The sequence below is a fragment of the Chiloscyllium plagiosum genome, unplaced genomic scaffold (genome assembly GCF_037043375.1).
Source record: "Chiloscyllium plagiosum isolate Xiang-an unplaced genomic scaffold, Cpla_swu_hap1 HiC_scaffold_27, whole genome shotgun sequence".
NCBI lineage: Eukaryota > Metazoa > Chordata > Chondrichthyes > Orectolobiformes > Hemiscylliidae > Chiloscyllium > Chiloscyllium plagiosum.
In genome coordinates, this window is record NW_028270165.1 from 33,210,752 (window position 1) to 33,234,199 (window position 23,448).

Here is a 23,448-nt window from a genome sequence, read left to right on the forward strand (position 1 = left end):
GCCCCCGCCCCCGCCCACAGCGGGTGGAGTCCCCGCCTCTTCCGGCCGCCTCGCGGAGCCGGCGACGGTTTGGAGAGACGCAGAGGGACCGGCGGGGAAAACGGAAATTAAAAACAAAAACCCCGGCGGGTCAGCGGACGTCTGTGGGAGGGAGGGGAGCTCCTCCGAGGTAAACGGCAATGGGTGGCTTTTCCTTCCGCGACGCGAACGATGCGAAAAAAGAAATCGGCCCCGTTGCCGTGGCAACCGGCCGCCATCTTGCGGCCCGAGCGCGATCCTGTCCTCCTCCTCCTCCTCCTCTTCGGAAAACCTCTCTGTCCGTCTGTGGTCTGTGTGTTGAGACGAGGGCGGCCCCTCCCCCGCGGCCTCTGAGCGCCGAAAGCTGACCGTGACAGGCGTCTCTCGCCGCCGGCGGGGGCCCGGGGAGCGAGATGGCGGCGCAGGCGCGCGCTGGTCCAGGGGGCCGCCCGCAAGATGGCGGCGGGTTGCCGGGGTAACGCGGCCGGCGGCCGGCGCTGGGCACGTGACCGAGCCGGCGTCTGCGCAGTCGTGCACCCCACCCCACCCCTGCCCCAGCCGTTGGCTCGTGGTTTGACCAGGCGGAAGTGAGCGCTGCAGAGGCTGCAGGTCAGGGTCCAGAGTGTGGGGCTGGCTCCTGGCTCCCCGACTGCTGGAAGTAAGATCATTCATCACAAAACGCCCAACTCTTCCTTGGGATCTTCATGATGTGGAGGTGCCAGCATTTTGCAAAGTAAAAAGATCATCCAACCCCAGGTTACAGTCCGACAGGCTTATTTGGAAGCACTAGCTTTCAGAGCGCTGCTGCTTCCATCAAGTGGTTTAGATTAGATTACTTTACAGTGTGGAAACAGGCCCTTCAGCCCAACAAGTCCACACCGACCCGCCGAAGCGCAACCCACCCATACCCCTACATTTACCCCTTTACCTAACACTACGGGCAATTTAGCATGGCCAATTCACCTGACCTGCACATCTTTGGACTGTGGGAGGAAACCGGAGCACCCGGAGGAAACCCACGCAGACACGGGGAGAACGTGCAAACTCCACACAGTCAGTGGCCTGAGTCAGGAATTGAACCCGGGTCTCTGGCGCTGTGAGGCAGCTGTGCAAACCACTGTGCTGCCGTTGTGGAGGTTAAGATCATAAGACGCAGAACTTATAGCAGAAGATTACAGGGTCATGCAGTGGTATACAGAAGAACCTCGGTTATCTGAGCAAGATTGCGAGGTCCTAATGCTTGGCTCGCATTCAATTATCCCATCAAAATGCTCCCCACCCATGTCGCCTGGATAGTCAAGGTTTCTCTGTATTGACCAAACCTGGATTGTGAAGTCTTTCATCTTTTAGAATGGTTTTCAAGTTTTGTTTCATTCATGTGTAAATTCCAGAACTTCTTTTACGACACATTCCCGACATAACTTAAGGTTTTATAACAAAAGGTGACATCTCATCTCAGACAATGCATTAAATGCTGTCTGTCTGTGTGGAGTTTGCACATTCTCCCCATGTTTGCTTGGGTTTCCTCCGGGTGCTCCGGTTTCCTCCCACAATCCAAAGATGAGCAGGTTAGGATAAATTGTCCATAGTGTTAGGTGCATTAGTCAGGGGTAAATAGAGGTTTGGGGAATGGGTCTGGGTGGGTTACTCTTTGGAGGGTCGGTTATAGACCTGTTGGGCTGAAGGGCCTGTTTCCATACTGTAGAAAATCTCATCTAATCTCTAAAGGTGTGAGGTGAGAGTCTGTCTTTGTCCTAGTCTTGAGTCAGACTATTCTGTTTCCAAAGTGGAATTTATAAAATATTACATGTAATAATTGAGTGCAAGCTGTGCATTTATTGAGCAAAATTGAATGTGTTGTCAAATATAATTCTACAGATACAAATTCACCCCATAAACTTATATGCATGTGTGTCCATGAGACTGTGAGTGTGCGTGAGAGAGTGTGTGTTTGAGTGAGTGAAAGCTTGGTAAAGTGTGACTGTGATGAAGTTTATGTCTGAGAGTGTGGGTGCTGCAAATTTTAGGGAGAGTTTATGTGTTACTGAGGATTATATCTACAATAAATGCCGTTGGTTGCGGATCCTATCAGATCGAATGGATCAAGGGGATGTGATGGATGGCAGTTATATGAAGGGGGAAATTTGCAGATACAGGCACATAGATGGGTTAACTCCAGGATAGGTAAGGGAGATAGGCAGTTAGTACATGAGTCTTCTGTGGCTGTTTTGGAAAATGTAGGGGGTGATGCATTCTCAGGGGAACGTAGCACAAACAGCCAACTTTCTGGTATTGAGAGTGGCTTTAAGCAATGAGGGGTACATCGGGTTCCAAAAGATCACATTAGGGGATAGAAAGGGGGGGCAAGAGAGGAGGCGGAGTGGCATTTGTGTAGCTGCGGAAACTGGCACCACCCCCCATCTTTTCCTCCGCTACATCGATGATTGTATTGGCGCTACCTCGTGCTCCCACGAGGAGGTTGAACAGTTCATCCACTTTACTAACACCTTCCACCCCGAACTCAAATTTACCTGGACCATCTCAGACTCCTCCCTCCCCTTCCTAATCCTCTCCATTTCTATTTCGGGCAACTGACTCAACACAGACATTTAGTACAAACCGACCGACTCCCACAGCTACCTAGATTACACCACCTCCCACCCTGCCCCCTGTAAAAACGCCATTCCGTATTCCCAATTCCTTCGTCTCCGCCACATCTGCTCCCAGGAGGACCAGTTCCATTGCTGAACAACCCAAATGGCCTCCTTCTTCAAAGACCGCAATTTCCCCTCCGACGTGGTTGGCGATGCTCTCCACCACATCTCCTCCACTTCCCACACCTCCAACCGACACCAGGACAGAACCCCACTGGTCCTCACCTTCCACCCCACCAACCTCCGGATCCTTTGTCATTTCCACCACCTCCAAACAGACCCCACCACCAGGGATATATTTCCCCCCCCACCCCTATCAGCGTTCCGGAGAGACCACTCCCTCCGCGACTCCCTCGTCAGGTCCACACACCCCACCAATCCCCCTTGTGCCTCCCCCCTCACCTCCCTCCAAGGCCCCAATGGATCCTTCCATATCCATCGCATATTCACCTGCACCTCCACACACGTCACTTCCTGTATCCGTTGCTTCCGATGTGGTCTCCTCCACATTGGGGAGACAGGCTGCCTACTTGCGGAACGTTTCAGGGAACGCCTCTGGGACACCCGCACCAACCAACCCAACCTCCCTGTGGCTGAACACTTTAACTCCCCCTCCCACTCCGTCAAGGACATGCAGGTCCTCGGCCGCCTCCATCGCCAGACCCTGACCACACAACGCTGGGAGGAAGAGCGTCTCATCTTCCACCTAGGAACCTCCAACCACACGGGATGAACGTAGATTTCTCCAGCTTCCTCATTTCCCCTCCCCCCACCTTATCTCAGTCCCAACCCCTGGATTCAGCACCACCTTCCTAACCTGCAATTTTCTTCCCGACCTCTCCGCCCCCACCCCCACTCCGGCCTATCACCCTCACCCTCACCTCCTTCCACCTATCGTATTCCCAGCGCCCCTCCTCCCTACCCTTTATCTCAGCCCGCTTGGCACACCAGCCTTATTCCTGAAGAAGGGCTTATGCCCGAAACGTCGATTCTCCTGCTCCTCGGATGCTGCCTGGCCTGCTGTGTTTTTCCAGCACCATATTTTTCAACTCCGAGATGGGCAGGGCTGGCAGCTTAATGTTCCAGGATACAAATGCTACAGGAAGGATAGCAAGGGAGGCAAGAGAGGAGGGGGGAGTGGCATTTTTGATAAGGGATAGCATTGCAGCTGTACTGAGGGAGGATATTCCCGGAAATACATCCGGTGAAGTTATTTGGGTGGAACTGAGAAATAAGAAAGATGATCACCTTATTGGGATTGTATTATAGATTCCCCTAATAGTCAGAGGGAAATTGAGAAACAAATTTGTAAGGCAATCTCATCTATCTGTAAGAATGATAGGGTGGTTATGGTAGGGGATTTTAACTTTCCAAACATAGACTGGGACTGTCATGCTGTTAAGGGTTTAGACGGAGAGGAATTTAAGTGTGTACAAGACAATTTTCTGATTCAGTATGTGGATGTACCTACTAGAGAAGGTGCAAAACTTGACCTACTCTTGGGAAATAGGGCAGGGCAGGTGACTGAGGTGTCAGTGGGGAGCACTATGGGGCCAACGACCATAATTCTATTCGTTTTAATATAGTGATGGATAAGGATAGACCAGATCTAAAAGTTGAAGTTCTAAATTGGAGGAAGGCCAATTTTGACGATTTTAGGCAAGAACTTTCAAAAGCTGATTGGAGGCAGATGTTCGCAGGTAAAGGGACGGATGGAAAATGGGAAGCCTTCAGAAATGAGATAACAAGAATCCAGAGAAAGTATATTGCTGTCAGGGTGAAAGGGAAGGCTGGTAGGTATAGGGAATGCTGGATGACTAAAGAAATTGATGGTTTGGTTAAGAAAAAGAAGGAAGCCTAAGTCAGGTATTGATACAATAGATCGAATGAATACTTAGAAGATTAAAAAGGCAGTAGGAGTATACTTAAGAGGGAAATCAGGAGGGCAAAAAGGGAACATGAGATAGCTTTGGCAAATAGAGTTAAGGAGAATGCAAAGAGTTTTTACAAATACATTAAAGGCAAATGGGTAACGAGGGAGAGAAAAGATCCCCTCCAATATCAGCAGGGCGGCGGTTGTGAGGAGCTGGGGGAGGTACTAAGCGAGTATTTTGCATCAGTATTTACTGTAGAAAAGGACATGGAAGATATAGAATGTAGGCAAATAGATGGTGACATCTTGAAAAATGTCCACATTACAGAGGAGGTGGTGTTGGATGTCTTGTAACGCATAAAAGTGGATAAATCCCCATGATCTGATCAGGTGTACCTGAGAACTCTGTGGGAAGCTAGAAAAGTGATTGCTGGGCCTCTTGCTGAGATATTTGTATCATCGATAGTCACAGGTGAGGTGCCGGAAGACTGGAGGTTGGTAAATGTGGTGGTAAGGACAAGCCAGGGCACTCTACACCAGTTAGCCTGACATCGGTGGTGGACAAGTTGTTGGAGGGAATCCTGAGGGACAGGATGTACATGTATTTGGAAAGGCATGGACTGATTCGGGATAGTCATCATGGTTTTGTGCATGGAAATCATGTCTCACAAACTCGATTGAGTTTTTTGAGGAAGTAACAAAAGAGGATAGGTGAGGGCAGCAGTAGATGTGATCTATATGAACTTCAGTAAGGCATTTGACAAGGTTCCCCATTGGAGACTGGTTAGCAACGTTAGATCTCATGGAATACAAGGAGAACTAGCCATTTGGATTCAGAACTGGCTCAAGGGTAGAAGACAGGGTGGTGGTGGAGGGTTGTTTTTCAGACTGGAGGCCTGTGACCAGTGGAGTTCCACAAGGATCGTTGCTGGGTCCACTACTTTTCATCATTTATATAAATGATTTGGATGTCAACATAAGGGTACAGTTAGTAAGTTTGTAGATGACACCAAAATTGGAGGTGTAGTGGACAGCGAAGAGGGTTACCTCAGATTACAACAGGGTCTGGGCCAATGGGCTGAGGAGTGGCAGATGGAGTTTAATTTAGATAAATGCGATGTGCTGCATTTTGGGAAAGCAAATCTTAGAGTTGGACAGAAGGGTCTGTTTCTGTGCTGTACATCTCTATGACTGTATGATTGTCTGTGTGGAGTTTCCACATTCACCCAGCGTCTACGAGCGTTTCCTCCCAGTATTCCGATTTTCTCCCACAAGTTGAGTTGGCCATGCTAAATTGTCCAGTGTTCAGGGATGTGTAGGTTAGCTGCATTAGTCAGGGGTAAATGTTGGGAATAGGTGTGGGTGGATTACTCTTCGGAGGGTGGTATGGACTTGTTGGGCCGAGCGGCCTGTTTCCACAAAGTAGGGATTCTATTCTATTCAGCCTCTCCCTGTAACTTAAAACCTCCGAACCTGGCAATATCCTTGTGAACTCCCCCCTTTCAAGTTTCACACCATCCTTCCTGTAGGAGGGAGACCAGAATTGCACATGATATTCTAAAAGTGGCCCGAACCAATATCCTGCACAGCCACAACATGACCTCCCAACTCCTACAGTCGATGCTCTGAGCAATAGAGGAAAGTGTACCATATGCCTTTGTCACTATCGGTTAACTCTGACTTCTCTGTACAGATGCTGACAGACCTGCAAGTATCTGTATGGAGGAGCAGAGTGAGAAGATGCCCAATTGAAGGTGAGGAAGCTCCCTCCTGGGCTCTGGGACCAAGCTTGGGATCAGGTGACCCTAAAGCCCCGCCCACCGATTGTGCTGGTGGCACATGCGTCTTGGCTGGCCCCCCCTCCAGCCCACAAGATGGCGACCAGTTCCTATGGTAATGTGGCGGTTTGATGAGAAGGGAAAAACTCACTTTCATTGGTCACATTTAAGAAGCCATTCCCTTTCCCCCTGCTCCCCTAAGATATCTGTTGACCTCCCGAGAAATTTCCAGCCTTCCCCTCCAACTCCTCGGCCTCTGAGTACTTCCCTCTGGCTCCTTGTCCCACCACTGCCACCGAAACCGGAAGAGGTGGCACCAGCACCCCAGATGATGGGCAGGTCTGCGAGCCAGTAGGAATCGGGATTGTACTCTGAGGCCCTAGCGGTCCTCCAACCATTCTGTGAGCTTCCTCTGGTGCAATCTCCCACCCCTCCCTCCCCTGGAAAGGTGCAAACCTGCCTCTTAGCCCAGAGACACCCACAAGTGCAGCAAGCCAGGCAGCTTCAGGAGTGGACTTGAGAGAGCAGGGTAGAGTTTTTGCCGAATCCTAGATGGGAGGAGGTGTAGTCCAGGTAGTTGTGGGAGTCTGTGGGTTTGTAGTAAACGACCATCTGGAGACTGTCACCAGAGATGGAAATGGAGAGATCACGAATGGGGAGGAAGGTGTCCGAGATGGACCAAGTGAATTTGAGGGCAGGTTGGAAGTTGTGGGTGATGTTGATAAACTGCTCCAGTTCAGCCTGGGTGCAGGACACTGCACCGATGCTAACATTGATGTATTGGTGGAAGTGTTGGGGCACGGTGCCTATGTAGGTACTGAAGAGGGTCTGTTTGATATTGCCAGGCATAGCTGGGGCCCAGCCAGGTGCTAATGGCCACCCAAGGACAGGCAGGGTTGGTGCAGCAATTGGGATGCATTGTGGTTTCATTTGCTTCAGGAGAATGAGATGCAAACCTCTGAGTTATTTCCAACTGGTTATTTTTGGATAGAAATTGTGGAGATAGCTGTTGATGATCTGGATCGTCATTTACCGTGAATGGTGTGAGGATCAGTGTTGGGAATGCCATTAGCCATCTAAAACAAAGAACTGGGAATCTGAAGCAAAAGCATAAATTACTGGAGAATCTCCGCAGGTCTGGAGCAGTGGTGGAGAGAAACGTTAAAGTTCGCAGTCCAGTGATACTTCTTCAGAATTCTGTTCTCCTGAGTCTCTGCGGCATTTTCTATCATTAGCTATGTAGTGGACAGTACTGGCATATTTTTTATGTTTCAGCAAAGATGGTTAGGATGGGCACGCTCTTGAGAGATCATGGGTGCTATTAGGGCAGCATGGTGAATGATCTGGATTGACACGTGATTAGCAAAGGATATGGGCCAAATGCTGGCAAGTGGGACTCGATTAGGTTAGGATATCTGGTCCGAAGGATCTGTGTTCATGCTGTGTCTTGCTGTGACTGTACGAATGACTTAAGATTGTCCTGAATGGAAGTTTGAGATGGCCAGTCTTCTCAAAGAAGAGGAAGAACATGCCACCAGTAAGAAGGTCACACTGGTGCTGTGATCCCCCAGGAGGGGTGGAGGACAGGGTCCTCAGCACAGGGAGAAACTATTCAAAGTTCTCAGGATAAAAGAGTTGGGGGGAAAGTTGTGTAGATGTCAATCAGTTGTGAACTTCGATCCAATACTCTCAGTTGTGAACTGTTTTTGCAGGGTTTCAATAGGAGACATCAAGGCCACTCGGTTTGTCAGGACCTGGTTACCGTCAACCTTGAAAGGTGAAAGGAGAAATATTATTCACTGGGCAAAGATTTCAAACATTAGTTTGGCTGGAAAAGCATCGAGACAGGCGCTCACCCAAGTGGAGAGTGTTCCAGTGAACTGACTGTGGAAAGATCTTCAACCAGTTACACAGACTTGTTCATTCATTCGTTGGATGTGGGGGATTGCTGGCTAAGCTGGGGTTTCTTACCCATCCCTAATTGTCGAAAGGACTGTTAAGGATCATTCGCACTGCCATGGGTCTGTAGTCACAAGTAGGCCAGAGGAGATGTCAATGGCAGATTGTTGCCCTGAAGGACATTAAAGAACTCAGTGAAATGCTACAACCATCACAGTCACCATTACACCAGTTTTATTTTCCAGTTTCCAGATTTTCATTGAATATAGTGTCACTGTTTGCCATGGTGGGATTTGAATCTGCGTCCTCAGAGCACTAAGCTGGGCTTCTGGGTTACCACTGCCTCCCCTGAGTAAGAGTGTGCCAGTGAACTGACTGTGGAAAGAACTTTCTCCAGTTACATAGACTAAACAAAAAAATCTTACCATCCACTGCAAGAAGAGAATATCCATGTTTTCTGAGGGTGGAGGAAGCTTCTACTGATTGTTGAAACTGGAGAAACAAAAGGATACTTGTGCCATGAAGAAACTGCGGAGATGTGGGGACTGTGGGAAAGGGTTCCATTGCTCATCGCAGCTAGAGATTCATCGGCGCACTCACACCGGGGAGAAGCCATTCATCTGCCACGTGTGTGGGAAGGGATTCAGTGATCCCTCTAACTTGCTGACACACCAGCGAGTGCACACCGGGGAAAGGCCGTTCATCTGCTCTGACTGTGGGAAGGGATTCACTCAGTCGTCCAACTTGATGACACACCGGCGAGTGCACACCAGGGAGAGGCCGTTCACCTGCTCCGTGTGTGGGAAGGGGTTCACTCAGTTGACCAGCCTGCTGAAGCATCGTGGAGGTCATACCAATGAGAGATCTTTCAAGTGCTCTGACTGTGGCGACGGCTTTAAAAACTCTAAGGACCTGAGGGCCCACCAGCGAATTCACACCGAGGAGAGACGGTTCATCTGCTCTCACTGTGCAAAGAGGTTCAGAACGTCGTTCAACCTGCTGACCCACCAACGCGTTCACACCGGGGAGAGGCCGTTCACCTGCTCCGAGTGTGGGAAGGGATTCAGTCAGTCACAACACCTACGGAGACACCAGCTAGTACACACCGGCGAGAAGCCATTCCTCTGCTGCGAGTGCAGAAAGGGATTCACTCGGCTGTCCACCCTGTTGACACACCAGCAAATTCACAAGTGACCGCTGGGGATGGATTCTGTCATTGCGACTGTACAGTCAGTTACGTCAGACTGAACGCTGTTCATTCCGAAAGTTCGAGTCTGTTTCTCCTGATGTTCATGTGCTCGGAGGTGGAAGTTAATATTCTGTTTCTGTTAATTGAATCAGAGGCACTGAAACTCCCTGGGGAGGCAATGGTTTGGCCATGTTATCGTGGACTGTTGACCCAGGTAAAGTTCCGGGCACCTGGGTTCAACAGATGGTGGATTCAATGCGTATCAACGAATCGGACCTGAGTCCCTGGAGCTGTGAAGCAGCAGTGCTAACCACTGAGCCACCATACCAATGTTCCTTTACTGTCCCTGGGCCAGAATTCTGGAGCTCCCTCCAGAATGGAATTGTTTCTGCCTACCGCTCGCTACCACCTTCTCGAGGGCAACTAGGGATGGCTAATAAATACTGGCCCAGCCAGCGACACTCGTACCCACTGCATGAATAAACAAATGCAAGAGTTGACTGCCTTTGCCTTTGACATCAAGGCTACAGACTAGTCAGTATGAGAAGCAATGGTCAGCGTCAGGACCCTGTGTTTGATTTCACCCTTGGTTGACTGACTTCTCCCCACGTCAATGTGGGGATGCTCTGGTTTCCTCCAACAGTCCAAAGATGTGAACGGTAGTGTGGATTGGCCGTGCTAAATTGCCCGTAGTGTCCAAGGGTATGCTGAGGGTGGCACGGTTAGCACTGCTGCCTCCCAACCCCTCAATAATTTCAGAGTTCCACGTTAGTCATGGATTTATCTGCCCTGGCCTGTGAAATATCCAAACTCTTGACCGTTTTCAGGGAAGGCAATGGCCTAGTGGTATTATCGCTGGACTGTTAAGCCAGAGACCCAAGTAATGTTCTGGGGTCCCGGGTTTGTATCCCACCACGGCAGATGGTGTCATTTGAACACAGTAAAGTCTGGAATTAAGAATCCATTGTTGATTGTTGGCAACGCCCATCTGGTTCACTAATGTCCTTTAGGCAAGGAAACTGTCATCCTTACCCAGTCTGGACTACCCATGACTCCAGACCCACAGCACCGTGGTTGACTCTTAACTGCCTCTGGGCAATTAGAGATAGGGCAATAAATGCTGTCCCAGCCAGCGCTGACCTCATCCTGTAAGTGAATAAATGAATTTTAAAAACATTTTTGGCTCGACTCTTGACTTAAATGAACTGTTTCCGGTTCTGGTCAAGGGGAAAGGGGAAACAATCTCTCAGCACCCACCTGGTTGAGTCCCGTCAGGATCTTTTGTGTGTCTCAATAAGTGCTGCTGAACTCTAAAGGAGACAGGCCCATCCTATCCAACCCTTCCTCATAAGACCCACTGCCCCTTCCTACCCATCCTCGGTATCTCAAATTGAAATAGGGACCAAAAGTGTATATTGTACGCCACATGTGGCCTGTGACGATACGATGGCTTTATCAAGTGTACTTCTGTCCTGTTTTGTCTTTAATGAAGAAAGGTTGAGACGAGGGGTGACAATCAATGTACACGGAGCTAATAAACAGTTTGAGAGGCCTTGGGTGTTTCTGAAAATGTTCAATCAATAGAAGCAGTCTAAATGGGTGGGGTCAAGCTCCCACAGAACCAGAATGTTTAGTGTTAGTTTTTCGGTACCCATTGCTGGGGTCTTGAAGTTGCAGTACATCTCTCCCTGCTACTCACACTCACTCTCTGTGAATCTTCTTGATGTTTTATTTCCTTCTGCACTCGAGAGTTGCAAATGAGACAATCTATTTTACTGAATTTGCCTCTGCCAAGAGTGTGGTTATGGGATGTTACTATACTGGAACAGTTGCTGTTTAGTAGTTGAATAATTTATGATTCTGTTACATTTTCCAATGGGAGTTAAGTTATCACTATTTCTTTCTTTTGTTGTATTTTAACTATAGTGTTTTGAATAAAATGTGTTTTGCTTCAAGACTGGTAGTTTGCTCAATCAAATTGCAGCTGGAATGCATCTGGTAAAGCTCCCAAACAGGGCTACTTACAGGCCAAACAACATAAGGAGTGATTGAAGGACTAAGTGATCCCACAGCCAATGGATCACCTCTAACCTCTGCAGTCCTGACACTTTTCTTTAAGCTTGATGGACCGCTTGGCTTTGACTCGGGCACCAGAAAAGATAATGGCAGAAACAGCCCTGTTGACCCTGGAAGACAGGGAATCTCTCCCAGCTGCTATCCTCTCTCTCTCCCTCTCTTGCTCTCTCACTCTCAGAATTGTATTTTTGCTGTTCTTTCCCCCTGGATTGGAGAACTACACGTTAGACAATCTGCTTTCTGAACTTACCTTTTTGCCATGGTGTGTCTGTGGGATGTTACAATATTGGAACAGTTACTGTTCAGTAGTAGAATAATCTATTATTCTGTTAAGTTTTCCGGTAGGGTTAAATTATTCCATGTTCCTCTTCCTTTTGGTGTATTTTAACTGGAGGGTTTGAATAAGTTGTGTTTTGCTCCACGTCGAGTAGTTTGAGGAATCGCATTGCAACTGGGACCCAGCACCTCGCATGTACCTTTAAAGTAAGAAAACGTTAGTGCCCAGGGTGCCTTGTGAATATATTTTGAGGGGGTCTGGTCTGGTCTGAAGCATCATCCTCCACATCACGACCCTGCATTATAACCTGGTCGTTTTTTTGCTTTCAATTTTGAAATCTCACTGAGGGGTGAGGATCCGTATGGAGCCTCCGAGGTTTGGAGCAGAAGTCTGTACGTAGCAGGAAGGAGTGACAATACTCAGGAATGTCTTAAAACAACTAGTTGGTTGAATAGAAACAAATCGGAGCAGGACTTCTACACTCAATGGCAAGGTCCTGGGAAGTGAAGAAATGTCAGGTGCTGCATTTTGGGAAAGCAAATCTTAGCAGGACTGAGACACTTAATGGTAAGGACCGAGGGAGTGTTGCTGAACAAAGAGACCTTGGAGTGCAGGTTCATAGCTCCTTGAAAGTGGAGTCTCCGGTAGATAGGATAGTGAAGGAGGCGTTTGGGATGCTTTCCTTTATTGGTCAGAGTATTGAGTACAGGAGTTGGGAGGTCATGTTGCGGCTGTATAGGATGTTGGTTAGTCCACTTTTGGAATATTGAGTGCAATTCTGGTCTCCCTCCTGTAGGAAGGATGTTGTGAAACTTGTAAGGGTTCAGAAAAGATTTACAAGGATGTTGCCAGGGTTGGTGGATTTGACTTACAGGGTGAGGCTGAATAGAGCATTGTGTTCAATTTTGGTTGGTATGGATGGATTGGGCCAAAGGGCTTGTTTCTGCAGTCTATGACTCAATCCAGGCAGAACTGATACTGTTACTGGACTAGTAATTTGGAATCACAGGCTCATGTTCTGGGGGCATGGGTTTGATCCCATGGGTGATGTTTGAATTTGATTTTTTTTTTAAAAACTGGAATTAAAAGATAGCGTGATGATAACCATTTATATGATTGCAAGTCACCATGTGGGTGCTTTTGGGAAGGAAATCTGCTGTCTGACCTTCGTATGGCTCCAGAGCCACAGTAATGTGGTTAATTCTTGAAGATTAAATCTAATGGGCGGAACGGTGGCACAGTGGTTAGCACTGCTGCCTCACAGCGCCAGGGACCCAGGTTCAATTCCTGCCTCAGGCAACTGACTGTGTGGAGTTTGCACATTCTCCCCGTGTCCAAAAATGTTGTAAAGGCCATGCTAAATTGCCCGCACCCTTAAGTGAAGGGGTAAATGTGGGGAATGGGTCTGGGTGGGTTGCGCTTCGGCGGGTCGGTGTGGACTTGTTGGGCCAAAGGGCCTATTTCCACTACTGTAAGTAATCTAATCTAATTCCACTCCCGGAGCCGGGGAACTGTCTCTCCCTGGTGTTGTGACTGAATGAATTCTCCTAACTCCCAGATCAAGCGAAAGGGCTGTTCCCAGTATGTTCATGAATGATCTTTAGGGAAGGAAATTAGATTAGATTAGATTAGATTACTTACAGTGTGGAAACAGGCCCTTCGGCCCAACAAGTCCACACCGCACCGCCGAAGCGCAACCCACCCATACCCCTACATTTACCCCTTACCTAACACTACGGGCAATTTATCATGGCCAATTCACCTGACCTGCACATCTTTGGACTGTGGGAGGAAACCGGAGCACCCGGAGGAAACCCACACAGACACGGGGAGAACGTGCAAACTCCACACAGTCAGTCGCCTGAGGCAGGAATTGAACCCGGGTCTCTGGCGCTGTGAGGCAGCAGTGCTAACCACTGTGCCACCGTGCCGCCCACTAATCTGCCGTCCTTAACCGGTCTGGCTGATATGTGACTCCAGATCCACAGCAAAGTGGCTGACTCTCAATTGTCCTCTGGGCAGATTAGGGATGGGCAATAAACACTGCCCAGACACGTTCATATCCTATGACTGAATAATAAAGCTTCCCAGTGTTGTGACTGAGTGAGTGCCTCCACTCAGGGTAAACAAGGTCTGAGTGGTGTTGTCACCGGACTGTTAATCCAGGGACACGGGTAATGTTCTGGTTCAAGTCTTGCCATGGCAGGTGGTGGAATTTTAAAAAGTCTGGAATTAATGATGACCATGAAACCATTGTCGATTGTTGGAAAAACCTATCCGGTTCACTGATGGCCATTTCCTTCCCGAAAGGACATCATTACCTGGTCTGGACTACATGTGACTCCAGAGCCACAGCAATGTGGCTGACTCTTACCTGCCCTCTGGGTAATTAGGGATCTGGCCAGCCACGCTGTCATCCTGTGCATGAAGTAAAAGGAAACACCCAGAGCGTGAGCAGTGTAGAATGCCAATCGTCCCCTCGCACAGTGGGAGAACAGCAAGCACCCCCGGAGACTGCAAGTGTCTGGTCACTCGGTGCAAGAGACAGGGTCCGGTCAGTGAGGGAGGGACTGGGAGGTCCGGTCAGTCAGTGAGTGTGGGAGGGAGGATCCGGTCAGTGAGGGAGAGACTGGGAGGGTCCGGTCAGTGAGGGAGGGACTGGGAGGGTCCGGTCTGTGAGGGAGGGACTGGGAGGGTCCGGTCTGGGAGGGTCCGGTCTGTGAGGGAGGGACTGGGAGGGTCCAGTCTGTGAGGGAGGGACTGGGAGGGTCCGGTCAGTGAGGGAGGGACTGGGAGGGTCCGGTCAGTGAGGGAGGGACTGGGAGGGTCCGGTCAGTGAGGGAGGGACTGGGAGGGTCCGGTCTGTGAGGGAGGGACTGGGAGGGTCCAGTCTGTGAGGGAGGGACTGGGAGGGTCCGGTCTGTGAGGGAGGGACTGGGAGGATCCGGTCAGTGAGGGAGGGACTGGGAGGGTCCGGTCAGTGTGGGAGGGTCCGGTCAGTGAGGGAGGGACTGGGAGGGTCCGGTCAGTGAGTGTGGGAGGGAGGGTCCGGTCAGTGAGGGAGGGACTGGGAGGTCCGGTCAGTGAGGGAGGGACTGGGAGGTCCGGTCAGTGAGTGAGTGTGGGAGGGAGGGTCCGGTCAGTGAGGGAGGGACTGGGAGGGTCCAGTCAGTGAGGGAGGGACTGGGAGGGTCCGGTCAGTGAGGGAGGGACTGGGAGGGTCCAGTCAGTGAGTGTGGGAGGGAGAGTCCGGTCAGTGAGGGAGGGACTGTGAGGGTCCGGTCAGTGAGGGAGGGACTGGGAGGGTCCGGTCAGTGAGCGAGGGACTGAGGGGGTCCGGACAGTGAGTGTGGCAGGGAGGGTCCGGTCAGTGAGCGAGGGACTGAGAGGGTCCGGACAGTGAGTGTGGCAGGGAGGGTCCGGTCAGTGAGAGAGGGACTGGGACAATCCGGTCAGTGAGAGAGGGACTGGGACGTCCGGTCAGTGAGGGAGGGACTGAGAGGGTCCGGTCAGTGAGGCAGAGATTGGGAGGGTCCGGTCAGTGAGGTAGGGAGGGTCCAGTCAGTGAGGGTGGGACTGGGAGGGTCCGGTCAGTGAGGGAGGTTCCGGTCAGTGAGGGAGGTACTGGTCAGTGAGGGAGAGAATGGGAGGGTCCAGTCAGTGAGGTAGGGACTGGGAGGGTCCAGTCTGTGAGTGTGGGAGGAACCAGTCAATTTGGGAGGGTCCAGTCAGTGAGTGCGGGAGGGAGGGTCCGGTCAGTGAGTTAGGGCCTGGGAGGGTCCAGTCAGTGAGGGAGGGTCCAGTCAGTGAGGGAGGGACGGAGGGTCCGGTCAGTGAGTTAGGGACTGGGAGGGTCCAGTCAGTGAGGAAGGGAGTGTCCGGTCAGTGATGGAGGGTCCAGTCAGTTTGGGAGGGACTGGGAGGGTCCAGTCGGTGAGTGAGGGAGGGAGGGTACAGTCAGTGAGTGAGGGAGGCAGGGTCTGTTCAGTGAGGGAGGGTCCAGTCGTTGAGTGTGGGAGGGAGGATCCGGTCAGTGAGGGAGGGTGGGTCCGGTCAGTGAGGGAAGGACTGGTCAATGATGGAGGGACTGGGAGGTTCCAGTCAGTGAGGGAGGGTCCGGTCAGTGAGAGAGGGAGGAAGGGTCCAGTCAGTGAGTGTGGGAGGGAGGGTCCAGTCAGTGAGGGAGGGACTGGGAGGGTCCGGTCAGTGAGAGAGGGAGGGGTGGTCAGTGAGGGAGGGACTGGGAGGGTCCGGGCAGGGAGGGAGGGAGGGTCCGGTCAGTGAGCAAGGGACTGGGAGAGTCCAGTCAGTGAGGGAGGGACTGGGAGGGTCTGGTCAGTGAGCGAGGGACTGGGAGGGTCCGGTCAGTGAGCGAGGGACTGGGAGGGTCCAGTCAGTAAGGAAGGGACTGGGAGGGTCCGGTCAGTGAGGGAGGGACTGGGAGGGTCCAGTCAGTAAGGAAGGGACTGGGAGGGTCCGGTCAGTGAGGGAGGGACTGGGAGGGTCCAGTCAGTGAGCGAGGGACTGGGAGGGTCCGGTCAGTGAAGGTGGGTCTGGGAGGGTCCCGTCAGTGAGGGAGGGAATGGGAGGGTCCAGTCAGTGAGAGAATGATTGGGAGGATCTGGTCAGTAAAGGAGTGAGGGTCCGGTCAGTGAGAGAGGGAGGGTCCGGTCAGTGAGTGTGGGACTGGGAGGGTCTGGTCATTGAGGGAGGGACTGGGAGGGTCCAGTCAGTGAAAGAGGGACTGGGAGGGTCTGGTCAGTGAGCGAGGGACTGGGAGGGAGGGTCCAGTCATTGAGGGAGGGACTGGGAGGGTCTGGTCAGTGAGGGAGGGACTTGGAGGGTCTGGTCAGTGAGAGAGGGAGGGCCCGGTCAGTGAGGGAGGGACTGGAAGGGTCCAGTTAGTGAGGGAGGGACTGGGAGGGTCCGGTCAGTGAGGGACGGACTGGGAGGGTCCAGTCAGTGAGGGAGGGACTGGGAGGGTCCGGTCAGTGAGGGACGGACTGGGCGGGTCCAGTCAGTGAGGGAGGGACTGGGAGGGTCCGGTCAGTGAGGGAGGGACTGGCAGGGTCCGGTCAGTGAGGGAGGGACTTGGAGGGTCTGGTCAGTGTGAGAGGGAGGGTCCGGTCAGTGAGGGACAGACTGAGAGGGTCCGGTCAGTGAGGGAGGGAGGGTCCAGTCAGTGAGGTAGGGACTGGGAAGGTCCGGTCAGTGAGGTAGGGACTGGGAAGGTCCGGTCAGTGAAGGTGGGTCTGGGAGGGTCCCGTCAGTGAGGGATGGACTGGGAGGGTCCAGTCAGTGAGAGAATGATTGGGAGGATCTGGTCAGTAAAGGAGTGAGGGTCCGGTCAGTGAGAGAGGGAGGGTACGGTCAGTGAGTGTGGGACTGGGAGGGTCTGGTCATTGAGGGAGGGTCCGGTCAGTGAGGGAGGGACTGGGAGGGTCCGGTCAGTGAGGGAGGGACTGGGAGGGTCCAGTCAGTGAGGGAGGGACTGGGAGGGTCCGGTCAGTGAGCGAGGGACTGGGAGGGAGGGTCCGGTCAGTGAGGGAGGGACTGGGAGTGTCCGGTCAGTGAGTGTGGGAGGGAGGGTCCAGTCAATGAGGGTGGGACTGGGAGGGTCCAGTCAGTGAGGGAGGGACTGGGAGGGTCCAGTCAGTGAGGGAGGGACTGGGAGGGTCCAGTCAGTGAGGGAGGGAGGGTCCGGTCCGTGAGAGAAGGAGGGAGGGTCCAGTCAGTGTGGGAGGGACTGGGAGGGTCCGGTCAGTGAGGGACAGACTGGGCGGGTCCAGTCAGTGAGGGAGGGACTGGGAGGGTCCGGTCAGTGAGTGTGGGAGGGAGGGTCCGGTCAGTGAGGGAGGGACTGGGAGGGTCCGGGCGGGCAGTGAGTGGGGGAGGGTCCGGTCAGTGAGCAAGGGACTGGGAGGGTCCAGTCAGTGAGGGAGGGTCCGGTCAGCGAGCGAGGGACTGGGAGGGTCCGGTCAGTGAGAGAGGAAGGGGTGGTCAGTGAGGGAGGGACTGGGAGGGTCCGGGCAGTGAGGGAGGGAGGGTCCGGTCAGTGAGCAAGGGACTGGGAGGGTCCGGTCAGTGAGGGAGGGACTGGGAGGGTCTGGTCATTGAGGGAGGGACTGGAAGGGTCCGGTCAGTGAGTGAGGGACTGGGAGGGTCCGGTCATTGAGGGAGGGTCCGGTCAGTGAGGGAGGGACTGGGAGGGTCTGGTCAGTGAGGGAGGGACTGGGAGGGTCCGGTCAGTGAGGGAGGGACTGGGAGGGTCCGGTCAGTGAAGGTGGGTCTGGGAGGGTCCCGTCAGTGAGGGAGGGACTGGGAGGGTCCAGTCAGTGAGAGAATGATTGGGAGGATCTGGTCAGTAAAGGAGTGAGGGTCCGGTCAGTGAGAGAGGGAGGGTCCGGTCAGTGAGTGTGGGACTGGGAGGGTCTGGTCATTGAGGGAGGGACTGGGAGGGTCCAGTCAGTGAGGGAGGGACTGGGAGGGTCCGGTCAGTGAGCGAGGGACTGGGAGGGAGGGTCCAGTCATTGAGGGAGGGACTGGGAGGGTCTGGTCAGTGAGGGAGGGACTTGGAGGGTCTGGTCAGTGAGAGAGGGAGGGTCCGGTCAGTGAGGGAGGGACTGGGAGGGTCCAGTTAGTGAGTGAGGGACTGGCAGGGTCTGGTCAGTGAGGGAGGGAGGGTCCAGTCAGTGAGGGACAGACTGAGAGGGTCCGGTCAGTGAGTGAGGGAGGGAGGGTCCAGTCAGTGAGGGAGGGACTGTGAGGGTCCGGTCAGTGAGGTAGGGACTGGGCGGGTCCGGTCAGTGAGGGACGGACTGGGCGGGTCCAGTCAGTGAGGGACGGACTGGGCGGGTCCAGTCAGTGAGGGACGGACTGGGCGGGTCCAGTCAGTGAGGGACGGACTGGGCAGGTCCGGTCAGTGAGGGAGGGACTGGGAGGGTCCGGTCAGTGAGGGACGGACTGGGCAGGTCCGGTCAGTGAGGGAGGGACTGGCAGGGTCCGGTCAGTGAGGGAGGGACTTGGAGGGTCTGGTCAGTGTGAGAGGGAGGGTCCGGTCAGTGAGGGAGGGACTGGGAGGGTCCAGTTAGTGAGTGAGGGATTGGCAGGGTCTGGTCAGTGAGGGAGGGAGGGTCCAGTCAGTGAGGGACAGACTGAGAGGGTCCGGTCAGTGAGTGAGGGAGGGAGGGTCCAGTCAGTGAGGGAGGGACTGGGAGGGTTCGGTCAGTGAGGTAGGGACTGGGAGGGTCCGGTCAGTGAAGGTGGGTCTGGGAGGGTCCCGTCAGTGAGGGAGGGACAGGGAGGGAGGGTCCAGTCAGTGAGGGAGGGACTGGGAGGGTCCAGTCAGTGAGAGAATGATTGGGAGGATCTGGTCAGTAAAGGAGTGAGGGTCCGGTCAGTGAGAGAGGGAGGGTCCGGTCAGTGAGTGTGGGACTGTGAGGGTCTGGTCATTGAGGGAGGGTCCGGTCAGTGAGGGAGGGACTGGGAGGGTCCAGTCAGTGAGGGAGGGACTGGGAGGGTCTGGTCAGTGAGCGAGGGACTGGGAGGGAGGGTCCAGTCAGTGAGGGAGGGACTGGGAGGGTCCGGTCAGTGAGTGTGGGAGGGAGGGTCCAGTCAATGAGGGTGGGACTGGGAGGGTCCAGTCAGTGTGGGAGGGAGGGTCCGGTCCGTGAGAGAAGGAGGGAGGGTCCAGTCAGTGTGGGAGGGACTGGGAGGGTCCGGTCAGTGAGGGACAGACTGGGCGGGTCCAGTCAGTGAGGGAGGGACTGGGATGGTCCGGTCAGTGAGTGTGGGAGGGAGGGTCCAGTCAGTGAGGGAGGGACTGGGAGGGTCCGGTCAGTGAGGTAGGGACTGGGAGGGTCCGGTCAGTGAGTGTGGGAGGGAGGGTCCAGTCAGTGAGGGAGGGAGTGGGAGGGTCCAGTCAGTGAGGGAGGGACTGGAGGGTCCAGTCAGTGAGTGTGGGAGGGAGGGAGGGTCCGGTCAGTGAGAGAAGGAGGCAGGGTCCAGTCAGTGTGGGTGGGACTGGGAGGGTCAGGGCAGTGAGGGAGGGACTGGGAGGGTCCGGCAGTGAGGGAGGGAGGGTCCTGTCAGTGAGAGGGGGACTGGGAGGGTCCGGTCAGTGAGTGAGGGAGGGTCCGGTCAGTGAGGGAGGGACTGGGAGGGTCTGGTCAGTGAATGAGGGAGGGAGGGTCCAGTCAGTGAGGGAGGGACAGGGAGGGAGGGTCCAGTCAGTGAGGGAGGGACTGGGAGGGTCCGGTCAGTGAGGGAGGGACTGGCAGGGTCCGGTCAGTGAGGGAGGGACTTGGAGGGTCTGGTCAGTGTGAGAGGGAGGGTCCGGTCAGTGAGGGACAGACTGAGAGGGTCCGGTCAGTGAGTGAGGGAGGGAGGGTCCAGTCAGTGAGGTAGGGACTGGGAAGGTCCGGTCAGTGAGGTAGGGACTGGGAAGGTCCGGTCAGTGAAGGTGGGTCTGGGAGGGTCCCGTCAGTGAGGGATGGACTGGGAGGGTCCAGTCAGTGAGAGAATGATTGGGAGGATCTGGTCAGTAAAGGAGTGAGGGTCCGGTCAGTGAGAGAGGGAGGGTACGGTCAGTGAGTGTGGGACTGGGAGGGTCTGGTCATTGAGGGAGGGTCCGGTCAGTGAGGGAGGGACTGGGAGGGTCCAGTCAGTGAGGGAGGGACTGGGAGGGTCCGGTCAGTGAGCGAGGGACTGGGAGGGAGGGTCCGGTCAGTGAGGGAGGGACTGGGAGTGTCCGGTCAGTGAGTGTGGGAGGGAGGGTCCAGTCAATGAGGGTGGGACTGGGAGGGTCCAGTCAGTGAGGGAGGGACTGGGAGGGTCCAGTCAGTGAGGGAGGGACTGGGAGGGTCCAGTCAGTGAGGGAGGGAGGGTCCGGTCCGTGAGAGAAGGAGGGAGGGTCCAGTCAGTGTGGGAGGGACTGGGAGGGTCCGGTCAGTGAGGGACAGACTGGGCGGGTCCAGTCAGTGAGGGAGGGACTGGGAGGGTCCGGTCAGTGAGTGTGGGAGGGAGGGTCCGGTCAGTGAGGGAGGGACTGGGAGGGTCCGGGCGGGCAGTGAGTGGGGGAGGGTCCGGTCAGTGAGCAAGGGACTGGGAGGGTCCAGTCAGTGAGGGAGGGTCCGGTCAGCGAGCGAGGGACTGGGAGGGTCCGGTCAGTGAGAGAGGAAGGGGTGGTCAGTGAGGGAGGGACTGGGAGGGTCCGGGCAGTGAGGGAGGGAGGGTCCGGTCAGTGAGCAAGGGACTGGGAGGGTCCGGTCAGTGAGGGAGGGACTGGGAGGGTCTGGTCATTGAGGGAGGGACTGGAAGGGTCCGGTCAGTGAGTGAGGGACTGGGAGGGTCCGGTCATTGAGGGAGGGTCCGGTCAGTGAGGGAGGGACTGGGAGGGTCCAGTCAGTGAGGGAGGGACTGGGAGGGTCCGGTCAGTGAGCGAGGGACTGGGAGGGAGGGTCCAGTCATTGAGGGAGGGACTGGGAGGGTCTGGTCAGTGAGGGAGGGACTGGGAGGGTCCGGTCAGTGAGGGAGGGACTGGGAGGGTCCGGTCAGTGAAGGTGGGTCTGGGAGGGTCCCGTCAGTGAGGGAGGGACTGGGAGGGTCCAGTCAGTGAGAGAATGATTGGGAGGATCTGGTCAGTAAAGGAGTGAGGGTCCGGTCAGTGAGAGAGGGAGGGTCCGGTCAGTGAGTGTGGGACTGGGAGGGTCTGGTCATTGAGGGAGGGTCCGGTCAGTGAGGGAGGGACTGGGAGGGTCCAGTCAGTGAGGGAGGGACTGGGAGGGTCCGGTCAGTGAGCGAGGGACTGGGAGGGAGGGTCCAGTCATTGAGGGAGGGACTGGGAGGGTCTGGTCAGTGAGGGAGGGACTTGGAGGGTCTGGTCAGTGAGAGAGGGAGGGTCCGGTCAGTGAGGGAGGGACTGGGAGGGTCCAGTTAGTGAGTGAGGGACTGGCAGGGTCTGGTCAGTGAGGGAGGGAGGGTCCAGTCAGTGAGGGACAGACTGAGAGGGTCCGGTCAGTGAGTGAGGGAGGGAGGGTCCAGTCAGTGAGGGAGGGACTGTGAGGGTCCGGTCAGTGAGGTAGGGACTGGGCGGGTCCGGTCAGTGAGGGACGGACTGGGCGGGTCCAGTCAGTGAGGGACGGACTGGGCGGGTCCAGTCAGTGAGGGACGGACTGGGCGGGTCCAGTCAGTGAGGGACGGACTGGGCAGGTCCGGTCAGTGAGGGAGGGACTGGGAGGGTCCGGTCAGTGAGGGACGGACTGGGCAGGTCCGGTCAGTGAGGGAGGGACTGGCAGGGTCCGGTCAGTGAGGGAGGGACTTGGAGGGTCTGGTCAGTGTGAGAGGGAGGGTCCGGTCAGTGAGGGAGGGACTGGGAGGGTCCAGTTAGTGAGTGAGGGACTGGCAGGGTCTGGTCAGTGAGGGAGGGAGGGTCCAGTCAGTGAGGGACAGACTGAGAGGGTCCGGTCAGTGAGTGAGGGAGGGAGGGTCCAGTCAGTGAGGGAGGGACTGGGAGGGTCCGGTCAGTGAGGTAGGGACTGGGAGGGTCCGGTCAGTGAAGGTGGGTCTGGGAGGGTCCCGTCAGTGAGGGAGGGACTGGGAGGGTCCAGTCAGTGAGAGAATGATTGGGAGGATCTGGTCAGTAAAGGAGTGAGGGTCCGGTCAGTGAGAGAGGGAGGGTCCGGTCAGTGAGTGTGGGACTGTGAGGGTCTGGTCATTGAGGGAGGGTCCGGTCAGTGAGGGAGGGACTGGGAGGGTCCAGTCAGTGAGGGAGGGACTGGGAGGGTCCGGTCAGTGAGCGAGGGACTGGGAGGGAGGGTCCAGTCAGTGAGGGAGGGACTGGGAGGGTCCGGTCAGTGAGTGTGGGAGGGAGGGTCCAGTCAATGAGGGTGGGACTGGGAGGGTCCAGTCAGTGTGGGAGGGAGGGTCCGGTCCGTGAGAGAAGGAGGGAGGGTCCAGTCAGTGTGGGAGGGACTGGGAGGGTCCGGTCAGTGAGGGACAGACTGGGCGGGTCCAGTCAGTGAGGGAGGGACTGGGATGGTCCGGTCAGTGAGTGTGGGAGGGAGGGTCCAGTCAGTGAGGGAGGGACTGGGAGGGTCCGGTCAGTGAGGTAGGGACTGGGAGGGTCCGGTCAGTGAGTGTGGGAGGGAGGGAGGGTCCGGTCAGTGAGAGAAGGAGGCAGGGTCCAGTCAGTGTGGGTGGGACTGGGAGGGTCAGGGCAGTGAGGGAGGGACTGGGAGGGTCCGGCAGTGAGGGAGGGAGGGTCCTGTCAGTGAGAGGGGGACTGGGAGGGTCCGGTCAGTGAGTGAGGGAGGGTCCGGTCAGTGAGGGAGGGACTGGGAGGGTCTGGTCAGTGAATGAGGGAGGGAGGGTCCAGTCAGTGAGGGAGGGACAGGGAGGGAGGGTCCAGTCAGTGAGGGAGGGACTGGGAGGGTCCAGTCAGTGAGGGAGGGACTGGGAGGGTCAAGGCAGTGAGGGAGGGACTGGGAGCGTACAGTCAGTGAGGGAGGGTTCGGTCAGTGGGAGAGGGACTGGTAGGTTCCGTTCAGTGAGGGAGGGACTGTGAGGGTCCAGTCAGTGAGGGAGGGAGGGTCCGGTCAGTGAGGGACAGACTGGGAGGGTCCGGTCAGTGAAGGAGGGACTGGGAGGGTCCGGTCAGTGAGGGAGGGACTGGGAGGGTCCGGTCA

General features: G+C 55.1%; 1 protein-coding gene across 1 annotated transcript; it reads left to right on the forward strand.

Moving 5' to 3' along the window:
• Positions 1-19: 19 nt before the first annotated feature.
• Positions 20-11,366, forward strand: LOC148143539 (uncharacterized). Its single transcript, XM_043682166.2, has 2 exons — positions 20-169; positions 8,036-11,366. The coding sequence occupies exon 2, from the start codon at positions 8,742-8,744 to the stop codon at positions 9,414-9,416; it is 675 nt and encodes a 224-aa protein (XP_043538101.2). The 5' UTR covers positions 20-169; positions 8,036-8,741; the 3' UTR covers positions 9,417-11,366.
• The last annotated feature ends 12,082 nt before the right edge of the window (positions 11,367-23,448 follow it).

Bases quoted from the DNA above. Each gene is read 5' to 3' on its own strand.
- LOC148143539 (XM_043682166.2), top strand. From the start codon at position 8,742: ATGAAGAAACTGCGGAGATGTGGGGACTGTGGGAAAGGGTTCCATTGC.